Raw genomic sequence first — 17963 nt, 5'->3', positions numbered from 1 at the left:
TCACGTATTTTGCCCACCAACCCCCCAACCTCTGGCAAGCACTCATCTGTTCTCTGACAAGTACTAATCTGTATCGAGTTCAGTGTTACGGCAGGACTGCCTTCTTTTTATGGCTGAATAACATTCCAGTGTGTAAGTGTGTGTGTTTCTCTATCCATTCATCCACTGATGGGACACTTAGCTTGATTCCATGTCTTGGCTACTGTGAATAATGCTGCAATAAACATGGGAGTGCTGGTATCTTCTTGAGTTAGCATTTTCATTTCTTTCAGAAAAATACCCAGAAGTGAAATTGCTAGGTCAAATGGTAGTTCTATTTTTAATTTTTTGAGGAATCTCCAGTTTTCTGTAATGACTGCACTAATTTACCTCTCCACCAACAGGGCACAAGTATTCCTCACCACTTGTTATTTCTTCTCTTTTTGAAGACGAGAAATCCTAACAGGTGTGAGGTGTTATCTCACTCAGTTCTGATTTGCATTCTCTGATGATTAGTGATGTTAAAGCATCTTTTCATCTACCTGCTGGCCATCTATACGTTTTCTTTGGAAAAATGTCTGTTTAGATTAGATCTTCTGTCCACTTTTTAATCCATTGTTTTTCTGAGTTGTATGAGGTTCTTTATATTTTTTGGATATTAATCCCTTATCAGATGTATGATTTGCTAATATTTTCTCCCATTTGATAGGCTGCTTTTCATTTTGTTGATGGTTTCTCCTTTACTGTGCAGAAACTTTTTAGTTTGAAATAGTCCCACTTGTTTATTTTTGCTTTTGGTGTCAAAGCCCAAATATCATTGCCAAGACCAATGTCAAGAAGCTTCGCTTATGTTTTCTTCTAGTTTTGTGGTTTCGAGTCTATGTTCAAGTCTTTAATCCATTCTGGGTTGATTTTTATGAATGATGTAAGAAAGCAGTCCTGTTTTCCCAATACTATTTACTGAAGAGACTGTCCTTTCCCCATTATATATTATTGCCTCCTCTGTCATAAATTAATTGTCCAAATGTGTGGATTTATTTCTGGGCTCTCTGTTCCATTCATCTGTCTTTTTTTAAATCGATACTATACTCTTTTGATTACTAGAGCTTTGTAATATAGTTTGAAATCAAGAAGCATGATGCCTCCCCACCTGTGCTCTTTCTCAAGATTGTTTTGGCTGTTCTTCTGTGGTTCCACACAAATATTAGGAATTAAATACTTCTTAATGGTCACAGAATATTTCATCAAGTTGATCTATGGTGAAACATGTCAGTTTTCCAGATAAAAGGCATTTTTCAAGAGAAATACTGTCTTTAAGGAACTTAACCAAAAATACTCAAGTTGGAAATGTTATTAGACTATGTTTCTACAGCACCTTAGTTTTTCTTCCCAAATGACATTCAGTGATCATTTTAATCTTATTTTCTCTCATGACTTGAACTGTTTGAAGATAGGTGATGAGAATGTCTGGTTTCCTAAATTCAGATGATTGCTCCTTAGAATGCCTAAACTGACAAGTGTCCCTGACTTCCTGTCCACATCCAATTCCCACAAAAGGGAAAAGAAATCCAGTTTGGAGATTCCCAGATTCTTATAGTGCCCAGACTCTAACCTGTCCTTGTTGCACCTGCCATATTTTAGCCTTAGTGCTTTTTTTATTCCTATGTTTCTGACCTCAGCTTAGCCAGACGACTGAAACTTCACTTTCTATTTGTTGCTTCTGCTTTACTCAGATCCCCAAATCCATATTTTAGATCTTATTAGCGAAGAACAATGGAAGGTACAGCAGCTGTGAAGTCAGATCTGGATTAGAATTCTGGTTTCATCAACAGCTAAGAGATCTCAGGCAAATCATCTAAACCCTATGTGTGCTTCAGTATCCTGAGTTGTAAAGTTTGGATAATAGTATCTCCACGAAGGTGTGCTTATGTATTAGACAGGAAAATGTACTGGAAGTGCCTAACACAGTGCCTGACACACTGCATGCCTTCATAAACAGTGGTTATGACTGTCACCATTACTATTATTGCTCATGTTTTCCTACTCTAGTTTGGAATTGGCCTTGGCATTCTTGATCCTTGACTTGTATCCCAAGATTACTGATGCCAGAAAGAGAAGGAAAAGAACAAGCCCCTCTCTGACAAAGGAATCTATGAATCTGAGAATACTCAACTGGAAAAGGAAGAAAATCGTTAATCACAAAGATAAAGAGGAAACTCGGCAAGAATCAACTGGGTGTTAAGACAGGCATGTTGACTTGAATAGAAAGCAAACGAAGTCTCGGTTGACATACAGAAGTACACAGAAATCTCTTACTGGCATTTTAAAAAATGAAATAAAACACAGCTTTTCAGTGGCAATCTAGTTTCCATGGGGAGTTATTTCTCCAGATAGCATAAAATTAGTGTCCTATCTTAAGTTGCACCTGCAACATCACCAATTTGTATTATTAAGTCTCTGGACTTAAAGTGCTTTCAGTGTGAATTTTCCTCCTACTGTGCCCATCTGTTCTTTTCTTTTGGGCCCAGAGGAAGCCAAGACTTAATAAATACTCAGTTCTCAGACTTTTTTTAATGATACTTTCATAGAAGCATTTATATTCACTGAGGAAAATTATAAGTCTGTGTGCAGAAACTTAACTCACATCTGATTTCCCTTTTCTCATTATCCAAGTGGTCATTATTTTTATGGAAGACTAAAAAGTCACCATATATGTAAGAAGTAAAGCCAAGAAAAACAAATGACTCTAACTTTAAAAGGTAAATTTGTCAGGGTGGTAAGCGATCTGTGGTATCTCATACCACCACCAAGAGATCTCACTTACATAGGATTAGGTAATTTACGATACCCAGTGTTCATGCAGACAGGGCTAGCTCAGATTGGGAGGGGGAGGCACCAAGCCCACTGCCTCATCACTGCTCATCCAGTTCGGCAGTGACCGCCTGCACAGGACACATTTTACCCAGTGATGCTGCTTCTCCACCCATCCTGCTCGGGGCCATGGCGAGCTCACTTTCTATGACTACTTCCCCTGCCATGACATCACCCTAGCAAGATTAAAATTACCCATACCTAGGGCGCCTGGGTAGCACAGTCGGTTAAACGTCCGACTCTTGGTTTTGGCTCAGGTCATGATCTCAGGATCATGAGATCGAGCCCCACGTCAGGCTCTATGCTCAGCTTGGAGTCTGCTTAAGACTCTCTCCCCCCGCCCCTGCCTCACCACGCACTCTCGTTCCCTCTCTAAAATAAATAAATTTTTTTAAAAAATAAAATTATCCATACCTAATCTAAGCTCTCCTCAGATAGTGTCAATATTTGACTAAACACCCCTTTTACTTTAAAAATCACAAGTTCAAAAACAGGGTAAAACCAGCAAAGAAATGGATGGTTGTTACATTAAAAACACCATAAACCACAAACAGAAATTTAACATATATACAGATATTAGACACAACATGGCTACTTATGAACCCCCTCGCAGGCAGAATTCCGCAGGAGGGTGTTACTTACTGGCAGGCTTACAGCAGACAAAAAGAAAACAAACCAAACTACCTCAGCAGCTGCAAGGCTGACACGTACTCTTCTGAGTCCCATATGTTCTTTTCCAAACAAGTGCAGTACAGCTCTCTGATCTGTAAGTAACAAGTACACTTGTGAGGAACCAAAAGTCATGTACTAAATTGCACACTACTCGTTTGGCAAAATCATCAACGATCAAGATAAAAAAATAAATCTTATTAAAAATGACCATTTTCTTTAGATGACTACAGACTGGGCATACATCACATAAGTCAGGCTTTGTAAGAATAACATTTACGTAAAAGCAAAATGAGACTATGTTGGGATTGGCTGATATCACTGATCACACTGAAATAAGAAAGTAATAAAATAAACACGATAGGTGGTTATTAAAAGGAATGCTTAACAGCAGAAATCATCTCTCAACAAATCATTCCTATGTAATTATATTTGTTCTCTAAGCCTCTGAGTGAAGGGTGCAAGAATTTAAGAATACAGAGTCATTACACTAACATCCACTCTACGGATGGTTCACAGGTTTACGGTAGGACATGAAGGCCAGTGGGGCATAATTTTGCAAGCACCGAAGTGCTGCCTACCTTTTAGTTCTTGGTGCAACGCAAGGTTAACCATTAAACATTCTCAAACAGATTCTTTTCTCCATTTTGGTAAGGTGAGGGATGAGCTCTCTCAGTATACAAGACAAAGAAGTGTGAAAGAAAAAGAGCTGAAATGCCGTAGGACACATACATTGCAGGGGAAGCACCACCACCGAGATCCATGTGGCTGTTTCTAGTCGTGGCCATCAGAACAAAACGTACTGTCTCCGTGACCGGTATGTGTACGGCTGGGATGGATTCAGACTGTGCCCTCAGTGCATGATCTGGATCCATTTCAAGTACTGCTGCCTGAATGCTGCTGAAATCAAAGCAAGAAACTACGAATATTCTTACTGCAGAGATTGCAAATGAGGAAGTTCTGGTTACCTGTCGACCCAATGGGTACTTGGGAAGAGAAGAGGTGAACTGATGAAGACATCTCAAAACCAGGAAGTAATTTGAATGGTACGCATGTAAGTTTTCTAGTAATGATTGTATTTCCTCCTAAAAATCACAGGATACGTTATAAATATGCAAGTCAGTAATGAAAATAAAATCTATTTCATGAATATGTATAATTTCTGGAAAATTGATTCGAGAAGACTCAGAATTACAAATTAACCTCCTCAATTTTGAGAATTAGTAATGCACACAAAATCCAGGATAAAGGCTGGGTATCTTTGACTTAGTACCAAGTCTGGTGGTACCTTACACACACCAAATGTGATATTGTAGTTTCCTTCTATCTACAGCACTGCCATTATAACTAGGTTCCCAAAAATGTAAGTGTGCAAAAATGCACCTTGCTAGATGCCTGCCTGTGCCAGTCACCTGGCATGTGCCACAGTGAGGCAGGCCCACTACCTTCTACCTTGCTGACATCAGAAGGGTGAGGAGATCACCAGGGAGTGCAGTATCAACGTCATTAACAGTTGCTGAGGTTCTACTCACCGTCTGTGCTTTCTGAAAGTACTGGTAGAAAGAACTGTGTTTCAAAGGAAAGAAAGAAAGACTATAGAAGAAACACCACAGGTGACTCTGATAAATGCCTGCCTTTTGTTAAGAATTCCAATACTGGCTTTATTCAGTTTACCATTAAGAAAAACATGAAAAAGAGAAATCCATTAAGCTTTATAATGTAGACTCCAACAAGTATAATATGGGAGGCAGTGTCTTAAGAAACTGATGGGATGACTAATCTCACAAACCAGTTTCAAAAGGGTTTTTTGAGGGGGAGGTTGAATGGGGGTATTATGTTTTCTAGACCCTTCCGAAGTAGTTTAGAAATGACTTTAAAACACTACATCCTAGCAACATCCAAGTATTTTTCAGATCTCAAATACTTTTATAACTGCTTCATCCTGTAACATTTTCTTAAGAGGATTATGATCTGGGGCATGGCCTTCACATTTTTTTCTTTTCTAAGTCAAATGAAGGACTTTAACTGCTAGGCTGGGTTTTATACCCCAGTAATATCTTGCAGATACCCATTATTTTTAGCAGTCAAGCATGCAGAAAGTAACACCTAGATATCAATAAATTCAAGCAAACCTAACCTATATAAAACAAAAATCTGTTATATTTTCCTAAATTCTAACACACTTAGACATCAATTCCTTTATTAGCGATCTATAGGTTATTATCCGAAAGCACAGGGCAAATGAAAGAAGAGCTTTTAGTATCAAAATGTTTTTCCTCCCAGTATTTGAGTTAATTGGCAATTTCAAAAATCTAGGTTTCCTATCATAACAAAGGGTACTTTTACCACCACTGGGAAAGTACATTTTAATTCTAATTTTACGATAAGCTATAACATAGAGAGTGCACAGAGCCACTAATTGTTTGCTTAACGTATGCCTAAAAAGCTTTTAAACAAAGAAAGTATTCTGGAGAGAAAGGAATCTATGAATAATAATTGTACCTCATGCTTCTTGCACTACCTATTACCTTTGCATGGCGGAGTAACTGCATGCACAAATAATGGGTGATGCAGGAGAACTGAATTTACACGGATGAGGAGAAAAGAAATACTTCAGTTTGCGGGCAATGCTATACTCCAGGAACTATGCCTTGGGTAAGGGTGAGACGAGAATTATGCACATGCTCTTCTCCCAAATGGTCTCAGACCCTTTATACTTGTGCGTGATTATATCCCCATGCCCAGTGGAATTCCAACACTTAAAACATGTTTTGTTTTGTTCACATAGCATAGCAAACTATTTCATCTGATGCTCAACTGAGGAAATGGAGTTCTGGTTCCAACATGAGAGAAGATCTGTTATACCCTTCTAAGGGATTTTCAAGAGTTATTTTGACCTCCCACACTTTTGTCTTCTGCACTGACTTTGGAACCTACTCTCCACATAAAGAGATTTCACTGTTGTTTGTATCTGTGTTATCAGCTATAGCAGGAAACGTCACAAATGATTAACTTTCTTCATGTACCCTGTTCTCTAAATTCTTTGTCTTACTGAGATACATTATCTCCAAATGCCTCTCTACCACCTATCCAGAGCAACAATTCTTGATGCACTTTTACAGGCTGTGACACTGAGAAAACTCTCCACTCAATACATTACTGCAGCATCACACTATATGCACAAATAAAAACAAAGCCTGTTGAAATACTCCTCCTTTCCATTCATTAAATTCTTCCTCTGGTATCATTGCTATACACTGGTCATAGCTGCCACTGTTTCATTTCGTAATTGTATTTAGGATGATTCTTCTCAACAGAGATACACTTTGCCTAGTAATATTATTTCCCAAAGAAACATACTTTCTTGGGGCGCCTGGGTGGCTCAGTCGTTAAGCGTCTGCCTTGGGCTCAGGGCGTGATCCCAGCGATCTGGGATCGAGCCCCACATCAGGCTCCTCTGCTGGGAGCCTGCTTCTTCCTCTCCCACTCCCCCTGCTTGTGTGTTACCTCTCTCGCTGGCTGTCTCTCTCTTTCAAATAAATAAATAAAATCTTTAAAAAAAAAACAAACATACTTTCTTGCATTCTTGAAACACGAAGACTTTGTGGTCTTTCCTGATCTTTGACAAAGAGATGTGAACAGCAAATATTTCCCTGATATCAAATTATCCAATACTCCTTGCTCCTCCTCAAACACCCACGCATGCTCCAGCTTCAGGTACTTTACACTTGCTGTCTCTGTTTGAAATTGCCTTCCTCAACATTCCTGCATGGCAAGCTCTGTAACCTCCTTTAGTCTTTATTCAAAATTCACCTTCTCAGTAATGTGAATTTAAAATGTCAATGTTGTCAGGGCACCTGAGAGGCTCAGTCTGTTAAGCGTCTGCCTTCAGCTCAGGTCATGATCTCAGGGTCCTGGGATCGAGCCCCGCATCGGGCTCTCTGCTCAGCAGGGAGGCTGCTTCTCCCTCTCCCTGCCGCTCCACCTGCTTGTGTGCGGTCAAATAAATAAATAAATAAATAAAATCTTTAAAAAAAAAATAAAATGTCAATGTTGTCTTGCTGGATGTGGGCCACATTTACTAATTTTTCAACAAAAAACCAAAGTCCGAATTTGTAATGTAAAATGTCTCAGTTTGTGTATGTTGGCTCGGGTTTTTTTTTTTTTTTTTTTAAAGATTTTATTTATTTATTTGACAGACATAGAGACAGCCAGCGAGAAAGGGAACACAAGCAGGGGGAGTGGGAGAGGAAGAAGCAGGCTCATAGCAGAGGAGCCTGATGTGGGCTCGATCCCATAACGCTGGGATCACGCCCTGAGCCGAAGGCAGACGCTTAACCGCTGTGCCACCCAGGCGCCCCTGGCTCAGGTTTTTAAAAAAAACGCTATGGACCTAAAAAACCACATTAATATTAGGCTGTGGTTGCTAGTCAACGTATTACTATACATTTTATATGTATATTACATTACTCTATACCCTTTAAAATCAGCCATCTCCAATCACATCAATCCCATCTGCCATTCAGTTAAAAATTATTCATGTATTACTGCTTACTAATATGACAAGGCCTCTGTTGTTATTGAGCTGGTTACTTCCTCTGGAGGGGAAACTAATCAATGGCTATGTAAACTTAAATATATACGGATAAAGAAAATATGATCAGACAGAATTACATTTGCCATGATGCTCAGTTTTTGCAATTCTCTTTTAACTTCCATGGTATTTATATCACTCTTGTGTCCAGATTTTAGGTATAGGGCAAAGAGTGACTCCAAGAAGATTTTTAAAACGTTTGTAAAAATGGCTGTACATTTTTATAATTAGTTCCTTTCAATCAATTCACTAATACTAAACGCGGGGAACACACACACTGGATTTTAGAAGTAAGAGGTATCAGCTGTCCAAGAACACAGCACTTTCTCGGTCATCCTCTTGCTACAACTAAGCATTATTTTTCTCATCAGAGAAATGCTGGCTGACAGTGTTTGGTTCCCTGTGTCTTACCATGTGACGGCTGCCTACTGGAGTGCCAAACCGCAGCTTTCTCCCAGCTGCAGTGGGGCGTGAGCACTCATCCTCTCACCAGCCTCAGCCTTTCGTTCCCCCAGCTCGGGAGCACTTGATGAAGGGTTTGGATTTGCGCTGCCACTTCCCACCACACTACCAGGCTAGCGCCTCTGATCACAAGTACTAGTTAGTTTGTTCTGCAATCCCTTTCTTCCTTTCTTCTCTTTTCATTATTTTTTCTAATGAAATTTTCCCTCCTCCTGCCCTTAGGTCTGTCCAAAGAAACCAGAACGAAGAGGTGGAGGCAAAGGTGAAAGGCCGGTTTCCATCAAACCCGTGACCTAATTCTGTGCCTTCTGACACAAATCACCACAAAAAGCATACTGAATGGTGAAAGGAAATCCTTGCTCTACCACTCACTTGCTCTGTGACCCTGGACAGTTCACTTCCTCTCTCGGCTGCACATCTTCATTTGTGAACTGAGCACAGTGAATCAGCTTATCTTTCTAGCAAGAATATATTACAATTCTAAGAAGTCTGACACTGACTTCCTACTCTCAACCGATTTAAAATATAGCCGGGTACATAGGGTATGCAGGAAATAAAGACATAAAATATTAACGAGTCAGAATAATAAAACTTCAACTGTCCCCGGCAAGGGACTGAATCTAAGTTTTCTACATAACATAAAGTTGAACTCTAAGGGTTGAAACCAAGCCAAATAGCTTTAGGGAAGATCTGAATAAAAATATACAAACTGATTTCCTTATGTGAAATACATGGAATTAGTCATTTATTAAATATACTGAGCATAATGTAACTTGACAATACAGGATCAACACAAATGGCAAATCATTACTGATAATATAGAGGTGTGGTTGGTGTAGACAGCACAGAATTAAAATGGACCTAATCTTAGCTATGGTGTTAGCACTTGCTTTTTTAAAAAAAGTCTTTTGAAAATAAAGTGTATGTATGAGTGTGTGTCTATGCAAATGACATTGGTATATACCCATATCTGTATAAAGTACACAACTGTATCTATCTGCTGGGGAGAAGGGTAAGTCTCCTGTTCCGGCTTCAATGTGAGCAGCAGCGTGCAGCGCTGCATGACACCTGCTGCCGGAAATAACGGGCAAAGCCGCCTCATACCAAGTGGTGTTCTAAGCCTCCTGTAAATTAACTTCACTGTTAACTTGCTACAGTATTTGAAAAGCCCATTTCTCAAACACTAATATAGAACCTCAGGCACCTTCACATCACCTTATACTAATTCTCCTCAACCACTTATTCTTCAGTGAAGTGTCACAGAGAATGTGTGGGCTTTGATGTCAGGCCTGGGTATTAACGCCAGATCTTCCTTTTGCTAACTGTGACACTTTAGATAGGCAAGTTACTGAATCATTTTGTGACTCTCCTCATCTACACAAAGGGATAAAAACATCTGTCATACGTGGTGGCTGTGACTCAAAATGAAACAATGCATAAAAACTATCTACTAATTGGGAAAAGCTGTTAATATTCCAGTCCCCCAAAACATTTGTTCATGGAAAGAAAAAATTTCTCACTATTCAAAAAAAAATTCCAGTATTTCAAGACCTCATGTTTTTTATTACCAGATAATAATTATGCAAATGTGATATGAGGCCACAATCTTCTTCAAAGCTCTCCTTAATACTGGACTTGAAACAAAATTTCAGCACAAGTGGTAATAAAAATCGTATCTTTGTAATTATGAAGAATTTGAAAGTTCTGTTAAAGGCACTTTGACAGCTTAATTTCTCATGAACTATTGTTTCTTAAGTTAAAGGTTTAAGTTAAAAAAACAGCTTGATTACTAGAGCAACACTATGAGGCAAAAACATGGTAAAAATATATACAGTAACTGCTCCTATTACACCTAAAACCCATAGAAATAATTTACCTATCTTCAATTAAACATATGCACTAAAATAAAATAAAATTTTTAATGAGGAATCTAAATAATTTAACTAGTCAGAAAAAAAATTATTACTAATCTGTTTAATGAACAAGTAAATGAACTAGCATTTTAGAGCCAAAAGAAACTTTAAAGATTATCTGGTTAAACATCTACCACAGGATTTGAAAGCTACTGAGTCATCAGAAGTTTGCATTAATGGGAGCTTGTGCAAGCTTACTCGGCTTAAACGTAGAAAAACTTAACTGTCAGAATACACTTTTTATCTAAGTAGTCAGGGTAACTAGTCATTCTGTGCCTTTTGGCATGAATTAATTTGAAGCACATGGTACCTTCTCTGGAGCAAGCTTGTCAAAATCGAGACCTGAATGTAATTAACTTCTAGAGATAATATCCATTTTTGGGCTATATGATGCACAAGGAAGAAAACAGCTACAATATACGGGACAGTATACAAGATCATTGGTACCGCTGCTGTGACGAGTTAGTGGCAGGGGACAAAAGGAAGGTTAGATCTAAAGAGACTTTAGATATGGATATAGCATAGATTCATAAACTAATGTACACTTTGGACTTTGTTGTAATATATATTTGAATAAACTGAAAAGATGTTTATGAAAAAAAAGAAAGAATACACTTTTTGGCCACTGTACCCAGCTGCACTGTACAATCATTCACAAGACAGACTACTTAGAAATGGAAGAATGCACAGAATCTTTAGTCTGTTGTCAGCTATATGGCCTTCTAACGTGGTGCCTTTGTTGAACTTCTAGTGAATCTTCTACAAATGTTCTACGCTTTAGTCCCCTGAATTTTTAAATTTAAAAGTACACTCTCAAAAAACCCATGAAGTTTATGAAATAGAAACCTGGCATATAGTTTAAAAGCTGTAACTATGAAACTGAGTGTCCATAATTCTAAAGGAGTTAAAGGGTTTGTTGTTGTTTTTTTAACATTTTAAGTCTAGTCAGAGGATAATTGAGATGAGTCATTTAAGTAATTGAGAATTTAGATAGTTCTAAATTTAAGAAAACAAGGTAGAGGAAACAATAAACATTTCCTTCTAGGGAATCAGTCCAATTCAAGTGGTTCTCAAAGACGGTCTTCAGACCAGCAGCATCAGCATTGCCTGGGACCTTGCTAGAAATGCAAATTCCTGGGGCCCACCTTTGAGCTACAAAAGCAGAAACTCTCGGGATGGAGGCCAGAAATCAGTATTTTACAAGCCCTCCACGTGATTCTGAGACACGCTAAAGTTTGAGAGCCATTGGTTTAGTTCATCAGGGTGGAAAGCAAAGTAGATTTTCAGGGCAGAAAGAATCTGGCTATAAAGAGTATAAATTTCTCTAGAGTATACTTTGAGGTCTAGGTCTTCAGAATCTAAGGGCAGAAAATGGGTACAAAGTGACAAACTTAACAGTAGGCATGTCTATATAACTAACATAATCCGTATAACCATGTAACACAAGAGTATTCTATATAATATTTATAATACAGAATACATAATATATAAAACTATGTGTTTGTATTGATCTTAATTTTTATCATAGTGAAAAGCAGTAACAATATTCATGGTTTACATTTATGTTTTACTGTATATTTGTTTTTAACTCACTCCCATTTGCTGAACAGACTTTGATTATCACTAACCCTATGAGGAAATCACACAAGGAATTACTGTCCTCTTATTGAGGCTTAAATAGGATGAGTGATTTTTCTAAGATACATCTGGCTAATGAGTAGCTGGCATTGAAATCCAGGATTCCTGAGGTTAAAATCAGGATCTTCCCTTGTATCATGTAGTATCATATTATCATGTAGAGTTCTTCCTAATTTCTTTTATTGTGGTAAAATACATACAAAAATTGATTATGGGGGCACCTGAGTGGCTCAGTCGGCTAAGTGTCTGCCTTCAGCTCAGGTCATGATCCCAGGGTCCTGGGATGGAGCCCCAAGTTGGGCTCCTGTTCAGTGGGGAGTCTATTTCTCCCTCTCTCTCAGCCCCTCCCAACTCGTGTTCTATCTCAAATAAATAAAATGTTTTTAAAAATTGATTATGTGTTTTAAAATAAACTAGAGAAAAAGCATTATAATAAGAATAAAATACACAGAGATACTTTCACTCTACACTATAAAAACCAACAGACACACTGATTAATTATTTTCATAGATCTCTTCTATCCTTTGAATTTAGCAGGTAACCCGCATGTAACTTTTTTAGGGTAAGGGTACAAATCCTTGTGCACCTTCATATTTCTCACTATGTAAATCTCAAGAAAATATGCCTTTAACAAAGTATGCAATCCTAAAATGAATACAGCAAAGATTATAACAAACAGGGCTGCTAAGTGCACTAGGAACAAGTACAGTATAAATAAATGCTCAGAAAATACATGAAAAGTTACTGAGAAGCACAGATAAATGTCAAGCTATTTCTACAACAGACCAGCCTGGAGATGCTCTCCCTTTGTCATCTCAATGGTTAAAGGTACTCTTTAAAAATCTATTCCTGGCTTCCGAAAATACACTCTAGCAGGAAATGCACTTGGCAACTAGCTGACTCAGCAGAGAGCTAATCCATCTAATCTTAAAACTCAGTAAACATGCACACATCCCTTTCCACTGGTTCTTCAAGTTCCTCTCTACCAAAAAAACCTGCATTAGGATTTGAAAACTTCTTATTCTGCTCTAAAAAGGTTACAGAGATTATTAAAGTGATTATTAAGCCCAGCCTAGAAGTGATTTTACATTATGGCCCAGTGTGGATGCTGCATTAGAAATAATGGTTTAATATAAGTCAATGTCCAGTGTCACACTGTATGTCAATTATACCTCAATTATAAAAAAGTCATTCTTTATTTTTCAAGAATTTATAAAAAGGAGGTAAATTAGTATTCAGAGCTATACAGCACACATGCCCTCTAGAAACTAATATTCTTCCGTTCAAAATTTGAAAATAGTATGTATGAGCAAAACCTACACACAGCACTAGGGCTACTTCAATCTCATCTTAATTTTATTATAATTTTCTACAACTTTTTCCTCAAAAAAGGCATGAAAAATATGAAAACAATGTGACACCATGCATTTCCAGTGTCCATCACTAAGGGACTTACTAAGTAGAATGAAGGTACATTCATTCCATAGAGTACTATACCACTCTCAGTACTGATACGGAATGATTTCCAAGATGAAGTGCAAAACAAAACAGGTGCAGAACAGCATACATGGTGTACTTATCTTGTTACGATACGGAAGGGAACTCCGGCAGTGTGTAAAATTACTTGTGTATGTTAAGAGTATTTCTAGAATGATGCGTAAGAAACTAGTAACACTGACTATATCTAGGAATGGGAAGTGGGTGGTTGGAGGATAAATGTGTGAGGGAGTATTTACACTGTATATTATCTTTGCCTTTTGAATTATGTACCATGTCCAAGTATCATTTATTCAAAAAAGAAAAAAAAACCCTCCTTCTTTTGATATTCCCTATGTTGGATTGCTAACTCTTAATTTTCTAAGCTCATTACTTCTCTCCTGGCATTGTATAATCAATATATATTTTTTCAAATCAAATCAATACCCACTTAGCAGTGGGTCCCTAAGCTACATGGCTTCTATGTGCCTTTATTTATGATAGCTTTTAAAAGAACATTAAAATGAGACTGCCGGCAGATTCCAAAACTGTTATGTGGAAACAAAGTTGAGATCTAAAAACAGTTTCAATTACACTACAGGATAAACCTGTAGTTAATACTTTTTTCTCAATAAAAAATGTCATCTTAAAACTAAAGTTTTGTGTCACCTTCAAGTCACATTCCTGTATGATTATCAAGACCCACTAATTCACTGTGAAAAACATATTAGGATGGACAGATATGTTTTATAAACTCACTGAATAAACATTATATGCATATCGTTTCTCATGAAGAAAAAAAGAATAAAACTGAAACAAATACATCCACATTCCTACCTTCAAAAATCTCTCATCAGTCAATAGTGCAACTTGCTTTTCTGAAGCCTGCTTTTCCACGTACCTAAAATTTTCACCATCCCATACAAAAAGAGAGAAAATTAAACATTCTGAAGATCTGAATATCATATGGGGGAAAGAACTACTTAGATCGTTGGTCACATTCTTTCATTTCTTCTCAAAAATAAACTCAAGAGATAACACTCGTGGTTTAATGGTAATTTTTAACTCCTTAAATCAGCTATACTTCATAATCTAGGGATCTAATCATAAACAAAAGCCGTAAATTCCAGAATCTGGAAATGTTATTTATAAAAGTAACTCTGGAGAACCTGCAAATTATGTCCCTTTGTAAAAATATTTTTCTTTATGCTAAATTAGTTCAAGTCCAACAAAGAAATCTCACAATTGAAACAGGACTTTATTGTGCTCTAAATAAAAAGGTTATTTTTCCTTTTCCCCACTTCAAAAATAGCTAGATCTGAGATCCTTTTTTTTTTTTACCCCAACCTGTATTATGTGTTAAATATGCACTTCTCTTTTTACCTCCTAAACGATGGAAGACGTCGGATATTTTCACATTGATTATCTGATAAAAAATTTATTCTCCTCTTGGCTTCTGGGAGATTACAGCACAGAACACTGAGGGGCTGGGAGTAGAAATGTTCTAATAGAGAAAGCTGAAAGAAATGTGAAGATAAAAAAATATGAAGATTAATATATTTGTTATATTTTGGTAGTAAATCTTTTGCCCTTTGCCTACTCAATTTTCAGGGTTTTTTTTTTTGAACGGTAAAAGTATGGCACTAATATATTTAATAACATCACAATAACACTGCAAACTGCATAAATGGTTCTGTATCTTCAATATTTTAAGACTGATTTTTGTGGACAAGGTCAGAAAATTGTAATCTCTGAAGTATAAACCAGAAAAAACTAATATAAATGGATAGATGAGCTTTCTACAGAAGCAACTCACAATAACAGTAAATACTGTGGGGATGGGACTGGGGTGTGACCTCAGTGTCTAACAGATGCCCAAATACAAGAAAACACCCATCCAAAATCAGTGAAAAAATCTGATCTGAATAAGTAAAAATGTTACAATGGTAGAAGCTTTGCCTACTGATAAAAAAGAATAATGAAAAATGAGGGATGACTAAAGAAAATACATCTTTTTAAACTGAGTTTTATTTCATGAGAAAAACACGGTATAGTATCTAGTAAATTTCAGTGTCACAGTAACTAGAATGCTGTGGTCTCTACAGCACAAGGGGAATGATCTTCCAGAGTCGACCGTAACTCGTAAGACATATCTCACAAGACTACACAAATGTTAAAAACTCTGACTCTAAGCAACCTTCTCATTACCAATTTGGTTTAGTTTCTAGATACCTAGATACCAGAGACACAGTTCCCTAGGTAGTAGACAAACACATTCTTGGACTGGAAAACGGAATTTCCCATTACAGATTAATAAATTAACATGCTGGCTTATATATCAGTATTAAGGTACTGAGCTTGATCCTTCCTGGGTAAACTGATAATGAATTTCTAAGCCTATAGAGCTGAGGATCAGAAACCCAACGCTAGAGGAAATCCTCCAAAATAGTTCATTCTGGAGGAAGAATAAACCTATAAGACAAAGAGGCAGCCTAACTCAGAAACAAATACCAAATAGCATTGTTCATGCCAAGTGCTAAATTATTTTTGCACATATTAACAAAATCTCAGTTCTTACTTATATTTTCCAATTATATTGTGGTAATATTTATTCCAGTGTTAACATCACTTTTTAAACATGAGAAAAGTAAAAACCAAACAAGGTAAGGGGCTTGGTGGGGAGGAAGAATGGGAGGAAGTCACACGAGTTATAGTAGAGCTAGCTTTCTAAGTAAGAATCCAGTATCACTTCACCACTTTGTCCAAATGTGTTCTCAAAATCTGGGTCAACTAACAAGCCAGTTAACAAATTCATCTAATGAAGGAAACACTTAAACATACACAGAATGATTATATACCTTACTGTACCTCCTACAGAAATCAGGACTTACACATATTTTCTACTGATGATTAAGAAACCGGCCAAATGGGGTCTTAATGGCTCTACCACTTATTAGCTACGTGACCTTGGCCCAGCTACTTAACCTAAGCCTCTGTTTCTTCACCTGCTCAACTGAGGATAATAGTTCCTACTAATGAAGCAATGTAAATATTTAGTAACATGCCTAGTACACAAAGGAGGTGCTTAGTAAATTACGAGGAACCTATAAAATCGCCTCATCTGATCCCCTATTTCACAGATGAGAAAACTGAGACCCAGAGAGATTACATAATTTGGTTAATGTCCTCTTCTTTACTCGCTTTCTCAATGTTGAGATGACAGTTTCTATTTCCTAAAACTCTTCTCCTGACTTCAGTGTTATGCTACTTTCTATTGGTTTTTCTTTAGTCTTTCCTATTGCTCTCCCTTCAGCTTGCCATCAAGTTCTAATCTTATTCCTTTTTCACTCCTCTAGATGATGCCTCATCCTCATCACGTGACTTCACCCACCACCTTTTAATGATAAATCCTAATCTATTTTTTCCAGATCTTCTGAGTGCCAAATCTTTCTACCCAACATACCCGAAATTAACCATATACAAAAAGAAACTCATCCTTTTCTAACCGGCTCTTTGCTTTATATTAACATGTATACTTAATGGTACCAACCTCCAATCCATTTGCCAAGCTAGAACCTGTGTGTGTCACCTATGCTCCTATCTGCCACATCCTATCATCCACTTAGTCACCAGGTTCTGTCGATTCTAGCTCATCCTCAAATCTGTTTCCTCCTCTCTAATTCCACTATCACTACCTTAGGTTAGCCCTTGTTATATCTTGTCTATCTCCCTCTACTGTTGCCTTTACCTAGAATACCTTCCCATTTTAACTTGGTGATTCCCTATTCCTTAGGCTATACTTCTGTTCTCCAATGGAATCTCCAGGCATGTTTCTTTCACAGCACTTACTACTGAGAACTGTAATTATGAGTTTCCTCTTCTGCCTCCTTCACTAAACAAATGAGCAATTGGAAGGCCAAGATTTCCTTGTCCTCTGTATCTCCAGGGCCCAGCATAGTTCCTGGCTTACAGTAGGTTCTTAATAAATACTTCTGAGTAAATAAATGAATGAAATAAAATGTATGAGAGAGGCAAATCAGGAATGTAGTATATCTTGATATCATTTAATTTCACGTATTGCTAAGGTAAATATTTCGTTGCTTTAAAAATACTTATTTTAAAAAGTCAAGTTGAGGGGCACCTGGGTGGCTCAGTCAGCTGAGCATCTGACTCTTGATTTCAGCTCAGGTCATTATCTCCGGATCCTGGGATCAAGCCCCATGTTGCTGGGATCCCCACTCAACGGGGAGTCTACCTGTCCCCCTCTCCCTCTGCCCTTCCCCCTGCCCTCATGCACGTGCACACACTCTCTCTCATAAATAAACCTTTAAGAAAAAAAAAAAGTCAAGTTGAAAAAAAAG

The 17963-nt window shown here is 37.5% G+C and overlaps 1 protein-coding gene and 1 long non-coding RNA gene across 3 annotated transcripts in view; one reads left to right on the top strand and one right to left on the bottom strand.

The window, feature by feature from the left end:
- ORC3 (origin recognition complex subunit 3) overlaps positions 1 to 17963 on the bottom strand; it is a 63641-nt gene that overhangs the window by 26031 nt on the left and 19647 nt on the right. For both annotated transcript variants that reach the window (XM_045771970.2, XM_045771971.2), the window contains exons 10-13: positions 14986 to 15119; positions 14440 to 14503; positions 4488 to 4604; positions 3535 to 3614 (exon numbers count right to left, since the gene is read on the bottom strand). In XM_045771970.2, the coding sequence (XP_045627926.1) occupies positions 3535 to 3614; positions 4488 to 4604; positions 14440 to 14503; positions 14986 to 15119 (395 nt within the window). The remainder of the gene's footprint in view (positions 1 to 3534; positions 3615 to 4487; positions 4605 to 14439; positions 14504 to 14985; positions 15120 to 17963) is intronic.
- LOC123776169 (uncharacterized) lies at positions 4434 to 11118 on the top strand. The gene is made up of 2 exons (XR_006775290.2): positions 4434 to 4565; positions 8798 to 11118. It is a non-coding gene; the product is annotated as an uncharacterized LOC123776169 (long non-coding RNA).

This window comes from Ursus americanus, chromosome 11 (assembly GCF_024610735.1).
Source record: "Ursus americanus isolate L20-20 chromosome 11, mUrsAme1.1.p, whole genome shotgun sequence".
Taxonomy (NCBI): domain Eukaryota; kingdom Metazoa; phylum Chordata; class Mammalia; order Carnivora; family Ursidae; genus Ursus; species Ursus americanus.
This window is presented reverse-complemented; position numbering and strand designations above follow the sequence as displayed.